Source organism: Phytophthora infestans, genomic scaffold (assembly GCF_000142945.1).
Source record: "Phytophthora infestans T30-4 supercont1.45 genomic scaffold, whole genome shotgun sequence".
NCBI lineage: Eukaryota > Oomycota > Peronosporomycetes > Peronosporales > Peronosporaceae > Phytophthora > Phytophthora infestans.
Window position 1 is genome coordinate 735,175 of NW_003303714.1, and position 14,695 is coordinate 749,869.

Consider the following 14,695-nt stretch of genomic DNA (forward strand, 5'->3'; position numbering starts at 1 on the left):
ACGAGCAAAAACTTTAACGGTTTGATTCTGTAGCTTCAAATATTCCGGACAGTTAAGATGCCTCGACTACAACCAGAGACAGGAAATCTGCTTCACACTGTCCCATACACAGCGATGACTACATGTTCCTCACTTCTGGACGAATCTTCACTGTCACGCGCAAACTAGATACTAGAAGTTAGTGTGATGTCTTCAACTTCAAGGTGGATAACGGTGGTGCTTACATTTTGGAGAAAGTGACAAAGACTTCGGACGGCGTCAAAGATCAGCACTAGTAGAAACACTGGCTTTATCACCAGAGCTGCGGTCTGTAGTTTCTCGAACGTCTCCTTTGCGTCCCCTTCAAAGGTGCATTTCCTGTATGCAAGACCAACGAGGAACCATGTAGCCATCAGTGCCACCACAGGGTCACGACTCTGCATGTAAAGTCCAAATGCCAGCGCTAGCATCGCCCCCATGAGCTGAACGTAGACGGTGTAGCTGAAGTAGTCGCCGTGTAAATACTGAAGCGTATCAAGAACCCCGAAGATAACAGCTCCAGTGAGCCACGTGAAGTATAAACGCACTGAAAATTCCCCCAGAGTGAAGATAATGACGTCCACGAGGGTGTTTGGAGCTCGATATGATCGACTCAGTACCAAGTAGAACGGAAGGGAACCGCACCATACGAAGAGCAGCGCAATGGGGGCTAAGCACCTTCTGTCAAGCAACATTAGAGAGTCCCATAGTATGGCAGAAATGGAGGTGACGCCTAGTGCTAAGCTCAGGAACAGAGCTTCACGAGATGCTGGAGTGGAGTATCGAGCGATGAAGGTGCCGGCTGTGGACTTGGGTCCGAGCCAGACTCCAAACGTGAAGCACAAGAAGAGCTGCATCCAGACACACAGCACGTAGCTTGGAGGGGCCAGCAGATTGAAGAGATCCTGAGCGTCAGTTGCGTTGACTGCATCGAAATCGGTAGGCACTGCAGCCGTCGCGGCGACGATGAATGTCCTGAGGCAGTCGGTGGTCACCATGATTTGCAACACGAGGAGCGTGGCCTCCAGCGCCATCAGTGACACAATTGGCATAACAATGGCTGCCTCTTAAGTTATGGAATGAAGTTGAAGCGCCAGATCGGAAGGAACCGCATCACCTGACGAACTACAGGTACTTTTAAACAATACAGTACGCCGTACGGTATTATATAACGGTACGGTGATTAGAGCAACGACAAGACGATGTAAAGATGTGGAATACTGCCCTCATGTTTCACTCTTCCAAACTTCGGAGCTGTTGTATTTATGAGAAAGGCGTAAGAACTTCGAGATCCCTCGACGGCGACATAAATTATGTAAGCTTGTCAATAAAAGGAAACATTGTAATAATATTGCTAAAAGAAACCAAGAAGCAGCCTTCTCATTCGAAAACTTCAGCGGTTCCGTAGACGGTGTATAGACGCTCACTACTTTCTGAAGAGTAAGCCTGTCAACGTTGGCCTCCAACTCACGAGTTGGCCTCCAACTCAACCGAACTCACGATAAAACCCTCTTCAAACAGATAACAGTTTTAATGCTCGCTCACCAGGATCAAGTTACTGTGTGGCACGATCACAATTTGTGATTCACAAGTATCAACATAAGCTGGAGGTCAGCTAACCCGCGTAAATCGGTAGGTTTTAAAATGCAGGTGTTCCAATGGTTTAAGAAAGTACTCGTAGCTACCTTAAGACGAACTTGACTTACTTATGTTGGGGATACTCGTATCTTTTTCCGCTGGTTTCCACTCGGGGTATACAAAATTGTCGTGAATGAAGAGAAGATCGCGCACCAACGATGGATCGAGAGAGCTGCGCTTGGCTGTTACCGTATTTCCGGCTGAAGAAAAAGCACGTTCTGTTGGTACTGAGGTAGCGACACACGCTAACCATTTTCGGGCAAGTGGAGTCAAGTTAGGAAATTCGGAATCACGTGTTCTCCACCACTCCAGAGGATCGACATCAAATGTAACATCCTCCACCTCGTCCAAATAGCGGTACACTTCGGCTGTACAATGTGTTTGAATACGTCTCTCTCGAGTCGAATTTGTCGACATTGAATCGCGCTGTACTCGCTTTCCAAACACACCTTCGATAGCAATGGTGCGTTACTTCTTAGAAAAGGCTGAGGTTTCTTCGCATGGGATACTCTCGTCTTGATCACTCATTTGCTGCGCTAGCTGTATATGACCCAGCATTGCCAAGTCGATGGTGGCGTCAATCAGACCATTTGTAGCTTTGACCGCTTCTTCCCTGCTAAGGCCCTCCATGTTGGTCAGTCTCGGGTCCAGATAAGAAATCCATAGGAGCTCTGCAGGAATATCTTCGAAGCGCTTTCGAAAGAGGTCCGAAAAAGCTAGCCGTACGTTTGTCATGAGATCAAGCACAGCGTTCTTGTACGAAGCGTTCCGAACGCGCGATGCCTCCTTATCGAACAAATCGTCTCGTTCAAGTGTCCTTTGAATCTGCCGAAGACACGGATATGCTAGAGCAAGAGTAGGGTAGCCTTGGCCACCAAGAAGCTCTGACGTTGCTGCTATGGGATCCAATATTACTAACAAACACGTGATTGTGAACCAGTCTTTGCCATCAGGCTCGAAGAGACTTCGTGCCCGATCAAATTCCTTTTCACCCACAGTAGAACGAAGGTAGCAAAAAAAACCTTTCAATGGTTTCTTCAGCTCCACCATTCGAGCCAACATGTTCCTTGCGCTACTCCACCGGGTAGGACAGTCCGTCACTACCTTTAAAGGCTGTCGTTTTTGTGGGAACGGCTCATCAACTGCATACTGCTCTCGTTGAATCTCGTCGGGCCGATTTGTCGCCTTTTGAGAGGAGTGAAAGTACACTGCAAGACTCCGAAAGCGCTGGACGAGATCGCGCACTTCATTAAGCGTAAATAATTGCTCCAGATGTTGCCACTCGCTAAGTAATTCGGCCAGCTCACCAATTGCTCGTTCTTGTTCCCACGGTTCCGCTTCATTCTCCCCCCGCACTGTACCGGCATCGGTGTGCGCCAACGGAGAGCCAAAAGCCACCGTAGTTGGCTCGCGTAGTGGCGATAATACCGTAGTTACCGAACAGACTGCAGCCTCGTCACCCTTCGCCTTTCGCCGAGCTTTACGCTTGATGAGTGCACCCGCGACGACAAGATGAAGCGAATGAGCTATGCAAGACATATGCGGAACTCCGAACAACTCGCACGCGAGAACACCGTTGGAAGCTCCGTCGCGGATAAGTTTCATACAGTAATTTGGGTCTAGGCCTGATTGCTTGAAAAATTGGGTCAGACTCTCTGCAATGGCCTCACCACTGTGACGACCAGGAAAATGAGCAACTTCTAGAGTCCAATTGCAAGGACGAAACTGTAAATCCAAGTAATGAAGCGTTAGAGCAGCATAACTCTGCATAGTTAGACTTGTCCAGATATCTGTAGTCACGGCATAGTATCGACAGTTCTCCTTCATCATTGCCTTGGGCTCTGTCCGGAGTTCTATAGCAAGGTCGACGATATCCATTCGAACACGTGTCCTCCCGGGGATTTTTAACGAGAATCCTCCAAGTTTTTCAATAACGAAACGGAAAAAGAATTCAAATCCATCGTCCTCCACTTCAACCAGCGGCCGCATGCTCGTAGCAAGCCAAAGACTAAGTATTGATTAGCTCGACTTTGCTGCTCTGGTGTCACTGGAACAACCTTCCGCTTCTCACCAGGGGTCCCTTTGATGAGACCCATCGCTAATGTCATCTTCGCTCGTTTCACTATAGTGATGCGGTTTTCACACGTTTTAAGATACTTTCGATGATACTTCTGTAGATGCTCTTTCACACGGCTTCTGCCAATACGGAAATCAACAAGCTGCTGCATATTGTGCAGTACGCCGCCTTAGCGTGCGCGTTGGCCAGCTCCGCCTTGTCCAGCCCTTCAAAGTCACTATGCGCCACTAACCGGACGAACTTGTACCAGTGAGGATTGTGAGCGCCCTTAATTTCGAACTGGACTGGTGGTCTCGGGCACTGATCGGGAGGAGGCTCAGCGTGGTCGTCGTTATCTAGAACATGGTCATCGGGGTCGGAGTGCTGATCTAGACCTTCGGCGACTTGTTGAGAACCTTCCTCTTGAACAACCGACCTCGGAAGAGTAGAAGCTGTAGGTGGTGGAGACATCATGAAGCGGAGCATGACCCGAGGCCTAGACGTCGCTACAATGTTGTTTCTTTTTTTCTTTTTGTTGCTTGAGCTCTTGCTGATGAAAAAAAGACGGCGATTCACATCGGTAGGCGGCGATGGTTTGTCGGATGTCGCCATGGTGTCTAACACGTCGGGGTCCAAGATTCAGGGCAATGGCCGAACTCACTTTGCCAAGTGAGCTGACGCTCACACTCGCTGGCTCCGTGGCCGTCGGCCGCCGACCAGCCGAAGGTGAAGGTGAAGAGGTCCATAAGCGCATGGACCTCGTCGACGCGGTCCATATTAAATGTGTAACTGACGGATTTGTTTAGAAGAATGTAAGGATACTTGCCCAAAAAAACTGGATCAAATCCTCCGAACGGTCTTAGACCTTGCACCGACAACTATATGGAATAAAGTAAAGGAAAAATATGGACAAGTCGAGCATGAGTTGGCAAAAACTCAGCTTCAACTCAAACAGTTCGAGTTGGAGTGACTTGGACGGGCCTCGGAGGTTCAACGTTGACAGGCCTACTGAAGAGTATGCAGGAGCTGAGAAACTCATTAAAGGGATTAGCAAGAAGACAGTAAGTATACAATGAAAGCGCCTCGCTTACCTTGCCCAAAAAATAGTAAAGGTTTTCGATAGCATTATCAATACGGATGAGTCTGGAGCAGCAAAAGTGCTACATGGCACAGGAACTGCGAAGTGGAAGGCGAGAAATCGGGTATCGTGAGGATGCTACCGGCTGACGCAATTAGAAGCGAAGGCGTAATAAATCCCCAGCCATTGCATCCTGGACTTGACCGTAGTTTCTGCATATATAATGAAGCCAGCCAAGCAAGATTAGTTATCGTATTAGCAAAAATGGTTTAGGTAATCGCACGTGAGTAGGAAGTGAAAAGCGTCACCAAACACCATCAATGGAAATAGTGGGGTGACAGCAACAGCAATGACCTGGAGTTTTTCAATCGTTTCTTGAGCATTGCCACCGAATGTCACCTTGGTATTGGCAAGTCCAACGATGCACCACGTTGCAACAATAGCAACCGCAGGGTCGTGGGTTGATAAGTAGGCTTGAGCTGCTAGTCCGAGGAGCCCACCCATTATAAACGCGTAGGTGGTGAAGCTGAAGTACTCGCCATTGAGATCCTGCAGGATATCAATGACTGTGACGATAACGAGGCACGTGAGTCTGCAGAAAAACAGTCTCAAGGTGAGCTCGTTCAATGTGCAGTGGAGCCACCAGCATTCCGGTCGACGTGCTGGAATCTGGTAGTACGTTGCAAGTCGATAGAGCGGCAGCATGATGAGCCACAGTATGAGGCTCAAGACGGCGGTATACTGCGGGTAACAGCGGAGAATTTGTCTCGTGACAATCTCCACCAAGATTCCCACCTGGCGCACGACAAAGCTTTCATTCGTCACGGTCATTCCAGGAAAGTATCGATGCTGAGGGGGGCGAAGTCTCCACGCAAGATGGAGGAATTCGTCTGTCGCTATTGGCAGTTGAACACCACGCACATAACTCGACGGTACCATCAGATTAAAGAGCTCTGTCGTGTCGTCTTTGCTCCAGATCACGACTTCTGTGCTGCAGGCTCGAGCAAGCCAAATGAACGTTTCGATGTAAATGATGCTGGACACCGTTCCAGTCCAACGAAGCTGCGTCTCGAGCTGCTGCATTGTAGTGCGTTGAATCTTGAACCCTTGAATGCGGAATTGGCTATTGTTGCAGCAAGATTTCTCTTACACTGAAGTAGCGCAACTTCAAGGGAAATCAATGCACTCGTAGTTTACCAGCTCAACTCGTTGAGTACTTGTGCATACAAACTTAAACTTCGACTACACTAGGCTTCATAAGTACTTAACTATAATATACCTCATAGTGCAGCCGTGGTCACGAGCACAAATGCTTTTTTTTTAAGTAGACGCTTTTACGATGTCGATGGACACTAAGGGCCCTTACCAAGACGACGGCAGTTACTTGGAAAACTTTTGTGTCATCCATGAAATCACCGAGGTGGATCCGAACAGAACAGCACTTGTCGCATCACACAGGAAGAACCGCAAGCGCAAAAATATTGCTCAAAATCAGTCCAGCTTAGTGACATCTCGCGGGCTCTCTTTTTACCCACTTTGACGGTTTTCCTGCCTACAACACTAAAAAACGTGATCTTTGATGAAAAATGGTGAGCTTGCTGGCATAGTATGAGTACATCGTTGGTACGATCACGTCCACTTTCTCCAACGAGCGGTTGACTTCAAGCATGTGCAATGTGCATTCAGAAGCGCTTCATACCGAGGATCTCCGCCTCAGCCAAACCGAAATTAACTTGTCGTAAGCAATTTGTAAGAAGACTACATAGATAACGCGGAAACATCATGCCAATCACACGAGACAGCTGAGAGCTTAGGCTCGTCGTGGCTCGCTTGACAGTCCCGGAAGTCATTTTGTGCTTTGAGCCTCGGATGTCGTCAACTAAGCAATTACAAAAAAACACTGATTTGGTTCTTGACGAAATGCTCGAGGCGAACATGTAAGTAAAAACTTGGTCAGCTGATGACTGCTCTCTTCTTACTTTTAGAAACGAAGTCAGGTATAATAGGCCCTTTGATAAATACTCCCAGAAACACTACTTGTAGTAGAGAAAAGTAGCTCAAAATCGTCCGCAGACCAATGTATAAACAAACGTACACTCCGACTACGCTAGGCTTCTTTTAAGATAGTTCACACGGTGCCATATTCAGCCGTGGTCTCGAACACAAATGGCTTGTAGTACTCGTTGCTGCTGGTTGGAACCCTGGAACTATACCGACAAATAGGCATGTGACAAAGTAAGTGTTAGGACCTACCAACGCGCAGGCAACAATACCCATAAAAACGTACGCTTTCCAATGGACGACGTAGACGTATCGTAGGCTGTCGATGAGAGCTAAAATCGGGAAAACGGGCGCAACGACGATGGCGACAGCGCGCAGTTTGTTGAAAACTTCCTGTGTGTCTCCAGGGAACGTCGCGTGCTTCGCGATTAGACCGAGCAGTGCCCACGTTACCACAAGACCCACAACCGGATCCCGGCCGTGGACATACGTGCCGAAAGCCAACAGCAGCAGCGCCCCCAGTAACATCGCATATACACTGAAGCCAAAGTATCCTCCGTGTAAATATTGCATCACATCGGCTATGCTGAATATCACGTCAGTACTGAGCCAGCCGAAGTAGAGACGCACGGAGAATTCGCTGCAGAAATAATAGATCCATGCCTGCGAGTATCTTGGCGTAGGATGACGCACCACGAAGAGGTAGAGCGGCAGCATTGTGCACCAGAGCACAGTCAGCGCAAAAGTAGCCATGTGCACCCAACTGACCCATAAATCAAGCACTATCCAGGACATGTTGGCCAGACATGCGAGCTGGAACCATTGTCGTAGGAAGCTCGGGTCGTCCGATGTGAGGTAGAAGCTGTAGGTCGGGTAGAAGCGATCGGTGATGACGGTGATGCCCGTGAAGATGTAGATTGGCACCCAGATGTAGAATACGTAGGCTGGAGGTGCTAGTGGATTGTTCGGCGTGAGTGTGGAGGCTGTAGGGCTCGCAGCGGGCACCAGTGCCATTGATCCACTGCTGTCCAAAGCTCCGGATGATGCGGAAGCGTGAGTTGAAGAGGGAGACCAGGAGCCTTCAGGAGCGAAAATAGAGACGCCGATGGCGACTGTAAGTTGGGCGAGGAAGAGCACGACGTTGGCGGTGGGCAGACGCTGCCCAAGAGAAGGAGGCTCCATCATAGCGACAGCACTGCAGATAAAGGTAAATGATGGACAATTTTGTCTGTGATTGGCGGGAAAATTCGAAATATGGCATCATGATTGGAGGAAAAATAGATTTCTGAGTCAAAAGTAACATGGGGACACTTGAGGGGAGCATGTGAAACGACATCAAGCTGCTGCCACGAATCTGATCGAGCCGTAATCAATGTCTTTAGTCGAGGCTTGGGAGAGTCTAGAGAGCCGTCTTGGGCGAGGCGACAGCGGCTTCGACTTGCTGGGTTGGATCACAAACCAGCACAGGTTAGAGATCGATTAGTTGCCTTGTTGGGTGGGTGAGAGCTGCCTTCGTACCAGTTAAACTCAATGACCCAGTAGCTACACGACACCAAAACCATGGCGACCAAGACTCCAGCTCCAAGTGTTGCAGTCGCTTGAATTTTCTCAAAATCCTGGGAAACTTGACTGTTGAGCTGTGAATCGTCCTTCGAGGTGACGCCAACGAGCGCCCACGTCACCACTAAAGCCATAATAGGATCTCGACCGAGTGAAAGGCCCGACAGCGCCATCACAAGAAGCACAGCTAGTATTGTAAGATATGTTGATAGCGGCAGGGAGTCGCTGTTGTTGATCTGCATCGTCATAGTCCAGCTCACCACGGCTTCCACCGTGATCCAGGCGAAGTAAAGTCGAATGCACAGCTCACTGCACAAATATTCATGCCACAACACGGTCTTGACGTTACGCTCGTAGCTGGCGAATACGTAAAGTGGCAGCAAAGTCAACCACAGCAGCGATACCAACACACTGGCACCCACGACGTGTCCGCTGGCCAGAACGATACACCACGTGCCGTTGACCACACAGGAAGCGGCGAAGCACAGCCGCAGCGCATTAGGCTTTGCGGCCGAGTCGTATAGCGACAGTCCAGCGTACGAGATGTCAGTAATGAGTAGAATCATGCAGAGCAGGTAGATGACGTTCCAGATGGAGAAAGCGTAGGCTGCGGGCGTCAGCAACGTGTCGATCTGTGAGCGCACGTCACCCGCGTCGCCCACCGCCAAGCCGATACACGTCAGCAGCGATTGCAGCCCGAAGAAGGCGGCGTTGACCCACGGGAGCCGCGCCGTCTCCTGCAATGTAGGGCGCAATGTGGCCATCTCCTCGTGGGGTCTTCGGTTCTTTTTTCAATATTAAAGCTGATCGCTTGAAGTTTTACTGCTGCTTGGACGTATCCGATTTAGGAGGGCAAATGATGTATTCGCAAAATTTATGCTGTTCCTAACTTTGCTGGAAGGGAAACTTTACGCGTGGTTGGTGCCGTAGTTGACGGGTTTGTCGCCATAGAGAGGTGCGCCCAATTGCAGAGGTTGGAAATGTCTGTGAGTAGAGAAACGGAGTTAGCAAACTTTGTACTGAAGTACCGGTATCTTTTAAATTGCAGCACTTACGTTTTGGGGGCCATCAACTTGTGCGCAGCGGAGATGATGATGAAGGCGGCGACGATAGCGGCACTCTGCGTGGCGCATGCGCGGATGTTCATCGCGATGAGCTCAACACGCGCATCCAGCGTGGTGGTCTTGGAAGCAAGGCCGACCAGCGTCCAGATGACCACGAGACCGAAGGCGACGTCGCCCTCGTAGATGACAGCGGACAGTGTGGCGACCGCCAGCAGCGACAGCAACGCCACATACGACGTCAGCGACAAATAGTCACCGGCCACGTACTGTGCCGTTACGGCGAAGCTGATGAGCGTGGCGGCGCAGGTCCAGGCAAAGTAGACAATCAGACCCAGTTCGCTGAGCACATAGCGCTTGAGGTCGAAGCCGGTGTCGCGGCGCTCCGTGGCGATATGTGCGTAGAGTGCGAAGAGCGAGAGCCACAGGATAATGAGCGTAGCGGTGGCCACATTCACGTATTCGTTGGTAAAGAAGACGATCCACGCCATGTTCATGAGGCAGGAGACAGCAAAGAGCGTGCGCAAAACGTTGGCATTGGGGGCACTTGTGTAGAAGGAGACCGAAGGCCAGAAGCAGTCGACGACGACTGTGGCAGCCAGAAAAGTGTAAATAAATCCCCAAATACTGAACGCGTAGGGCGCTGGCGTGATGAGCGTCTCGTAGCGACGCGACATGGGCCCGATGTTGTGCGATGAGAACCCATTCACGAAGAGCTGCAGCGCGTAGAGCGCCAGGTTCACCCAGGAGAGCAGCGCCGTCATTCACGATCCGTCTAAGATAACTTTGGTTCTGGCGGAGATTTCCAGAGTGACTGTCACTTTGACGTACGGCTAAAAAGTGTGGCGACGGATAAAACGTAGCGATTTGCGATAAAAACAAGAGCAATCCACTGACATTTATCACAAGGATACATGTACCGGTATCCTGCAATATCTGGAAGTGGTAATGTTGGGTGATGCTGGTGCGAAGTCCACACTTTGCCGGTCGAAAGCTACTATTTGAGGCGTCACTTTTTCCATGTATTCGTCTCAACAACTACAATACGCTAGCTAACTTACTGGGGATCTAATAAAGTATCTTGACGTACGAGCCACCTCACACCATGCTCGTGGGGTAATGACACGAAGGTGCGCGGATTGATGGCGCGTCTCGGTTCAGCGGCGCTCGGTGGTTGACGTCGAAGGTCATGAGGCTGCAGAAGATGGCAAGTTCCTCGCAGCCGAGCGCCAGTGGGGCCTCATCGAGGCTGGTAGGCAAGAATACCTTCGCGTCGAATTCTTTCTTGGGCTTGAAGACGCTGCTAGTTACTGCCGCCTCTACGGTGCGCGGCGAACTCTCGTCCAAGTCGAGGCTGCAGTTGTCGTCCTCAGAAATGACGGACGAGGTGGACGAGATAGACCCACAGGAAGAAGAAGCTACACCAGACAATTTGGAGCGCTGCATACGCTTCTTGCGATCCAACTTCTTCTGGTTTAGATTGGCTCGCTCGCGATGGAACTCGCAGAGCTTGTGTAGCTTCCCGTTGCGCTTAATGGCCTGCAGATTCGGGCACTTGCCGGTCCGGTAGCCACACCGAGCAGGCACGATTGAATCTGCATTGCTGAGGAGAGAGGAGCAAAACTTGTTGGCACTCGACATCTTGGTCTTCATCTTGGTGGCAGCACGTTTTCCTTGTGTACTACGAGTCGAGGTTTTGCTGTTGGCTGCAGCGCGAGTCTGGTGGCTGCCGGCCCCATGTGAAGCTGGGCCGAACAGCATCCCCAGCTCCTCCTCGGTCAGCGAAATGGCGTCCAACATGGCGACCAACTGCTACGTTGAATGCAAAATCCTAAATGGGGACCTCCTCCATTGAAGAGCAGGCAGCTGCTGATGCTTGTGGGTTGCGCTTGACAGGGTAGCAACATAGACTGACCAACTCCATCAGCGTCGAGTTCCCGCGTATTTCAGCGTTGGTGTGATTTCACTGTGGGACGATGAGCCACGATGAAATCAAGCAGCTTGCTCACGAGAGCGAAGCGAGCGACAACCGAGACGCGGTGAGCGCCAACCAAGCAATCGGAGCCTACGGGACCGTGCGCGATCGGTGGCGTGCTGCTCTGGTTGGACGATGATGACTTCCTCTTCACGGATCTACGTAGCGAGCATCGAGCATGACCCCGTCGCAGTAGATTGGCATGGACTCCGCGCTGTATGATCGTGTCGGTCTCGCTGCTCCGGCTTTCCGGGGGCTCTTGAAAGCTTAGCGCAGGTCCCATAGATCTAAAGCTGGCATGGACTCACGCCTTGGCCAACGATACCCGCGTCGCAGCCCTGGCGAACGCGTTCGCGTTGCGTCGTCCTGGATTTATTGCTCTGCATCTTATCTACATGAAAGATGTGCGGTCTGTTTGCTTTGTGTCCCAACACGCTGCCGCTTGATTCTCTCGCTCGCAATGAAGACACCCAACCTGCAATCAATATTTCGGTGTTTGAAATGGTCAGGACCAAGCAGCGTTGGCGGTTTGTCACAAACCAAACTTTGTGGGCGACCCCCGCTTGTTTGATCAGCTGCGAATTAAGCGGCCACGCCCTCAACAAGCGAGTGCTGTTAGACAAAACTGTAGGTAATCAGGTGAAGCATTGAAATCGACAGCGGTGGACTTATCTGCGACTGAATTGCAGCGATCGATGTTCGCAGTGACTCAGTTCTGCGTCAGCGTGGCACTTATCCATGACGTGTACTCTTTGCGTTGGACGTCAAAAGATGCGACGTCCCGTTAGTATCTGATGGTTAACTTCACGTAACACGTAGCACTACCAGGTGCAAATGACATCAACATTGCTTCGTTGTTTTATCTATGGCATCGCTCTCTCTACGACCAACTCGTTGCGGTGATTCGCTTCAGCTGGAGTTGCTGCTCGTAAATCGGCAACTGGCTGAACGAGTCCATTCCCGCAATGTGGACAGCTTTCGTCTTCTTCATCGAAAGCTGTCAAGTCTTTCCGAAAAGGGTTGCGGCATTGCTTGCAAACGAAAGCCATTTCTGCGGCCGGTTGTTGTCGGTGATCGCTCAACTCGAAGTGACATTCACCACAATCGAACCATCGATTGCAACATGGCGTCTGGAAGGAAACCTAGAGCTCGAAATGAGTACAGGAATGCATCAACAAGGCAACGGGGGAAGCCAACCTGGGCGTTGGGAATGTGCTTGCACATTGTCAAAGCGTTCCTGAAATAAATGCTGCCATGTAATTCTGGGATCGATTCGAAGTCTTCTATTCCGAGGCATGAGATTGTGCGCGAGTACAAAAGCTCGATGGCCTGATTGGGATGGCTTTCATTATAAAATTTTGCATTGAAGCTTCAAGTATGGCGTCGGCTTTAATGGCATTTGTGCAAGGTCTTGGGACTGAAAAGCAAGAGAAGGAAGGCAAAGGGCAGCCAGCAGAAGTTGATGAGGATGAGGAAGATATGTTCGCTGACAGCGGTGACGAACAGGAATCACCAAAGAAGTCCTCGACGCTGCTGGAAGTAGCCAAACAGGAAGCGGTGTCCTCATTGATGGGTGTAGCCAAGAGTCTGGAACTGGAAGCGCGTGATGATCGGCCGAAGCCTTCGCTGACAACTCTTGCCGCCGAAATTAACCAAGAGGAGCACGAACGTCTGGCAACAAAGACCCAAACGAGCAAGGTTCAACGCGCTCTGGATGCTGCAAGCTTCGAAGTCAGAGCTGAACGGACCGCGCAACGCAAAGAGCAGGTCATGACTGGCTTGAAGGCTGCCGTAGCAGAACAGCAGCAGCAATACGAGGACGAGGACTTTGAAGACGACGCTGCTAGTGTCCGTGCAGCGGCCGAAACTCTGGCTGCAAGTGTTACAAAGGCGAAGTCAGTCGTTCGAAGCCGCTCAAAGCCCTTGAAAGGTGCAACTTCAAGTGCGTCAATAAGCAAACTCGAGTTGCAGCGGGCAATGCAAGACAAACTGAGCACCTACCAGCTACAGCAACTGTCACTAACCCAGCGACGTCTTTTTCTCGCCTCAATAGCCCAAGGAAGCACCAGCAATACGAAAGCAAAGAAGCGTGTAGCTAACCGGGAAGCTTTGAATGAACTTGCAAAGGACAAATGTACTCGAGCTCGTCAGCAACGCAAAGCGCGCCATGAGTTCGCGCGTTTAGATGACAACCACAACTGTCGATTCACTCCTCGTTTGCACAATAGTAGTATCAAGAAGACGACAACTAACGACTCGGACGATGAAGACCGAGAAGACAATAGAAATGCTGCCAGTCGACGGAACGAAGACTTCGTACGACGTATGGAGGCGTCAGAGCGAGCTCGTCGGGAACAACTCCGTCGAACGCGAGAAGAAGCGGCGTACTTGGCCCGTGTGGACAAGAAGGAATGTCCTAGCTGCGGCAACCCTCAATCGTACTCGGAACTGACCCAGAAGCGCAAGAAATGTCCTAATTGTGGTGTCACGTACAAGAGCCGAATCGCTTGGGTAAGTTATTTAGATGCACAGTTGAAATTTAGTTGAGCTCTAATGTTTGTGCATAATTGTAGAGCGATGTTGCGAAGGATTTCCTGACTCGTATGGAGGAATTCCAGCAGCAACGCAAGGACAGGCAGCTCGAGAAACAGGAGGAATATGAGCGTCAGGAGCTGCAATATTGTAAACCCGAAGACGACAACGAAGACACGAGGAAAACATGGCAAGACATTCGTGATGAGTTCCTGGGACGTCTACAACTGGATCTGGAGTACCGCGAGATGTCTCGAGCGGCTATTTGGGAGGAAATCCAACGTGAATGTTCCTTCTCACCGTCCATTACGCGCAGAGCACAACAGGTACGTGACGCACACTTCAGAACATTGATACAATGAACTGATAATATGGCTATTCACGGTGGAGCAGTTAGAACTAGGAGACTTTGAGGCACGATATCGACGGGATCTGGACGAGCGTCGCCTGCGACGTGAACAAATTGCCGCCCGAACGGATGCTGCTGCCAACAGAGAACGAGAATCAGAGCGAGGCAATGCGCCAGTGACAGCTACGAATCGCTTTACTCTGTCCGCTCCATTCCAAGAGCGACTACGACAGGATATCGCGAAGCGAAGGGCTCGTGAAAGGCAATAGAAGCTCGAACACTTAGAAGCTTTTTAAAAAAAACCTACGGTCATTACAACTAGACCTTTTGTGTCACACAAATTGTGCATTTGGTTTCTTTTTACATTACTTTTGTCAAATACAATTCTCCAATCGTCTGTACAAAGCTTACTGTAGTACGCCCGAAT

The 14,695-nt window shown here is 50.3% G+C and overlaps 7 protein-coding genes across 7 annotated transcripts; 1 reads left to right on the forward strand and 6 right to left on the reverse strand.

The window, feature by feature from the left end:
• Nucleotides 1-52: 52 nt before the first annotated feature.
• On the reverse strand, nucleotides 53-1,052 carry PITG_16350 (uncharacterized protein; the record flags this gene model as incomplete). Its single annotated transcript, XM_002897366.1, has 2 exons — nucleotides 53-97; nucleotides 225-1,052. 2 exons carry the CDS (start codon nucleotides 1,050-1,052, stop codon nucleotides 53-55), a joined length of 873 nt encoding a protein of 290 aa, XP_002897412.1.
• Nucleotides 1,053-6,918: 5,866 nt separating this feature from the next.
• Nucleotides 6,919-7,976, reverse strand: PITG_16351 (uncharacterized protein; the record flags this gene model as incomplete). The annotated part of the gene is made up of 3 exons (XM_002897367.1): nucleotides 6,919-6,997; nucleotides 7,078-7,554; nucleotides 7,612-7,976. The coding sequence occupies 3 exons, from the start codon at nucleotides 7,974-7,976 to the stop codon at nucleotides 6,919-6,921; spliced, it is 921 nt and encodes a 306-aa protein (XP_002897413.1).
• Nucleotides 7,977-8,126: 150 nt separating this feature from the next.
• Nucleotides 8,127-9,141, reverse strand: PITG_16352 (uncharacterized protein; the record flags this gene model as incomplete). The annotated part of the gene is made up of 2 exons (XM_002897368.1): nucleotides 8,127-8,232; nucleotides 8,310-9,141. The coding sequence occupies 2 exons, from the start codon at nucleotides 9,113-9,115 to the stop codon at nucleotides 8,127-8,129; spliced, it is 912 nt and encodes a 303-aa protein (XP_002897414.1).
• Nucleotides 9,142-9,259: 118 nt separating this feature from the next.
• PITG_16353 (uncharacterized protein) lies at nucleotides 9,260-10,213 on the reverse strand (the record flags this gene model as incomplete). The annotated part of the gene is made up of 2 exons (XM_002897369.1): nucleotides 9,260-9,335; nucleotides 9,407-10,213. The coding sequence occupies 2 exons, from the start codon at nucleotides 10,174-10,176 to the stop codon at nucleotides 9,260-9,262; spliced, it is 846 nt and encodes a 281-aa protein (XP_002897415.1).
• A 297-nt stretch (nucleotides 10,214-10,510) lies between these two features.
• Nucleotides 10,511-11,232, reverse strand: PITG_16354 (uncharacterized protein; the record flags this gene model as incomplete). Its single annotated transcript, XM_002897370.1, has 1 exon — nucleotides 10,511-11,232. One exon carries the CDS (start codon nucleotides 11,210-11,212, stop codon nucleotides 10,511-10,513), a length of 702 nt encoding a protein of 233 aa, XP_002897416.1.
• A 1,018-nt stretch (nucleotides 11,233-12,250) lies between these two features.
• PITG_16355 (uncharacterized protein) lies at nucleotides 12,251-12,611 on the reverse strand (the record flags this gene model as incomplete). Its single annotated transcript, XM_002897371.1, has 2 exons — nucleotides 12,251-12,529; nucleotides 12,585-12,611. The coding sequence occupies 2 exons, from the start codon at nucleotides 12,609-12,611 to the stop codon at nucleotides 12,251-12,253; spliced, it is 306 nt and encodes a 101-aa protein (XP_002897417.1).
• A 153-nt stretch (nucleotides 12,612-12,764) lies between these two features.
• Nucleotides 12,765-14,537, forward strand: PITG_16356 (cleavage induced predicted protein; the record flags this gene model as incomplete). The annotated part of the gene is made up of 3 exons (XM_002897372.1): nucleotides 12,765-13,898; nucleotides 13,961-14,245; nucleotides 14,313-14,537. The coding sequence occupies 3 exons, from the start codon at nucleotides 12,765-12,767 to the stop codon at nucleotides 14,535-14,537; spliced, it is 1,644 nt and encodes a 547-aa protein (XP_002897418.1).
• Nucleotides 14,538-14,695: the final 158 nt, after the last annotated feature.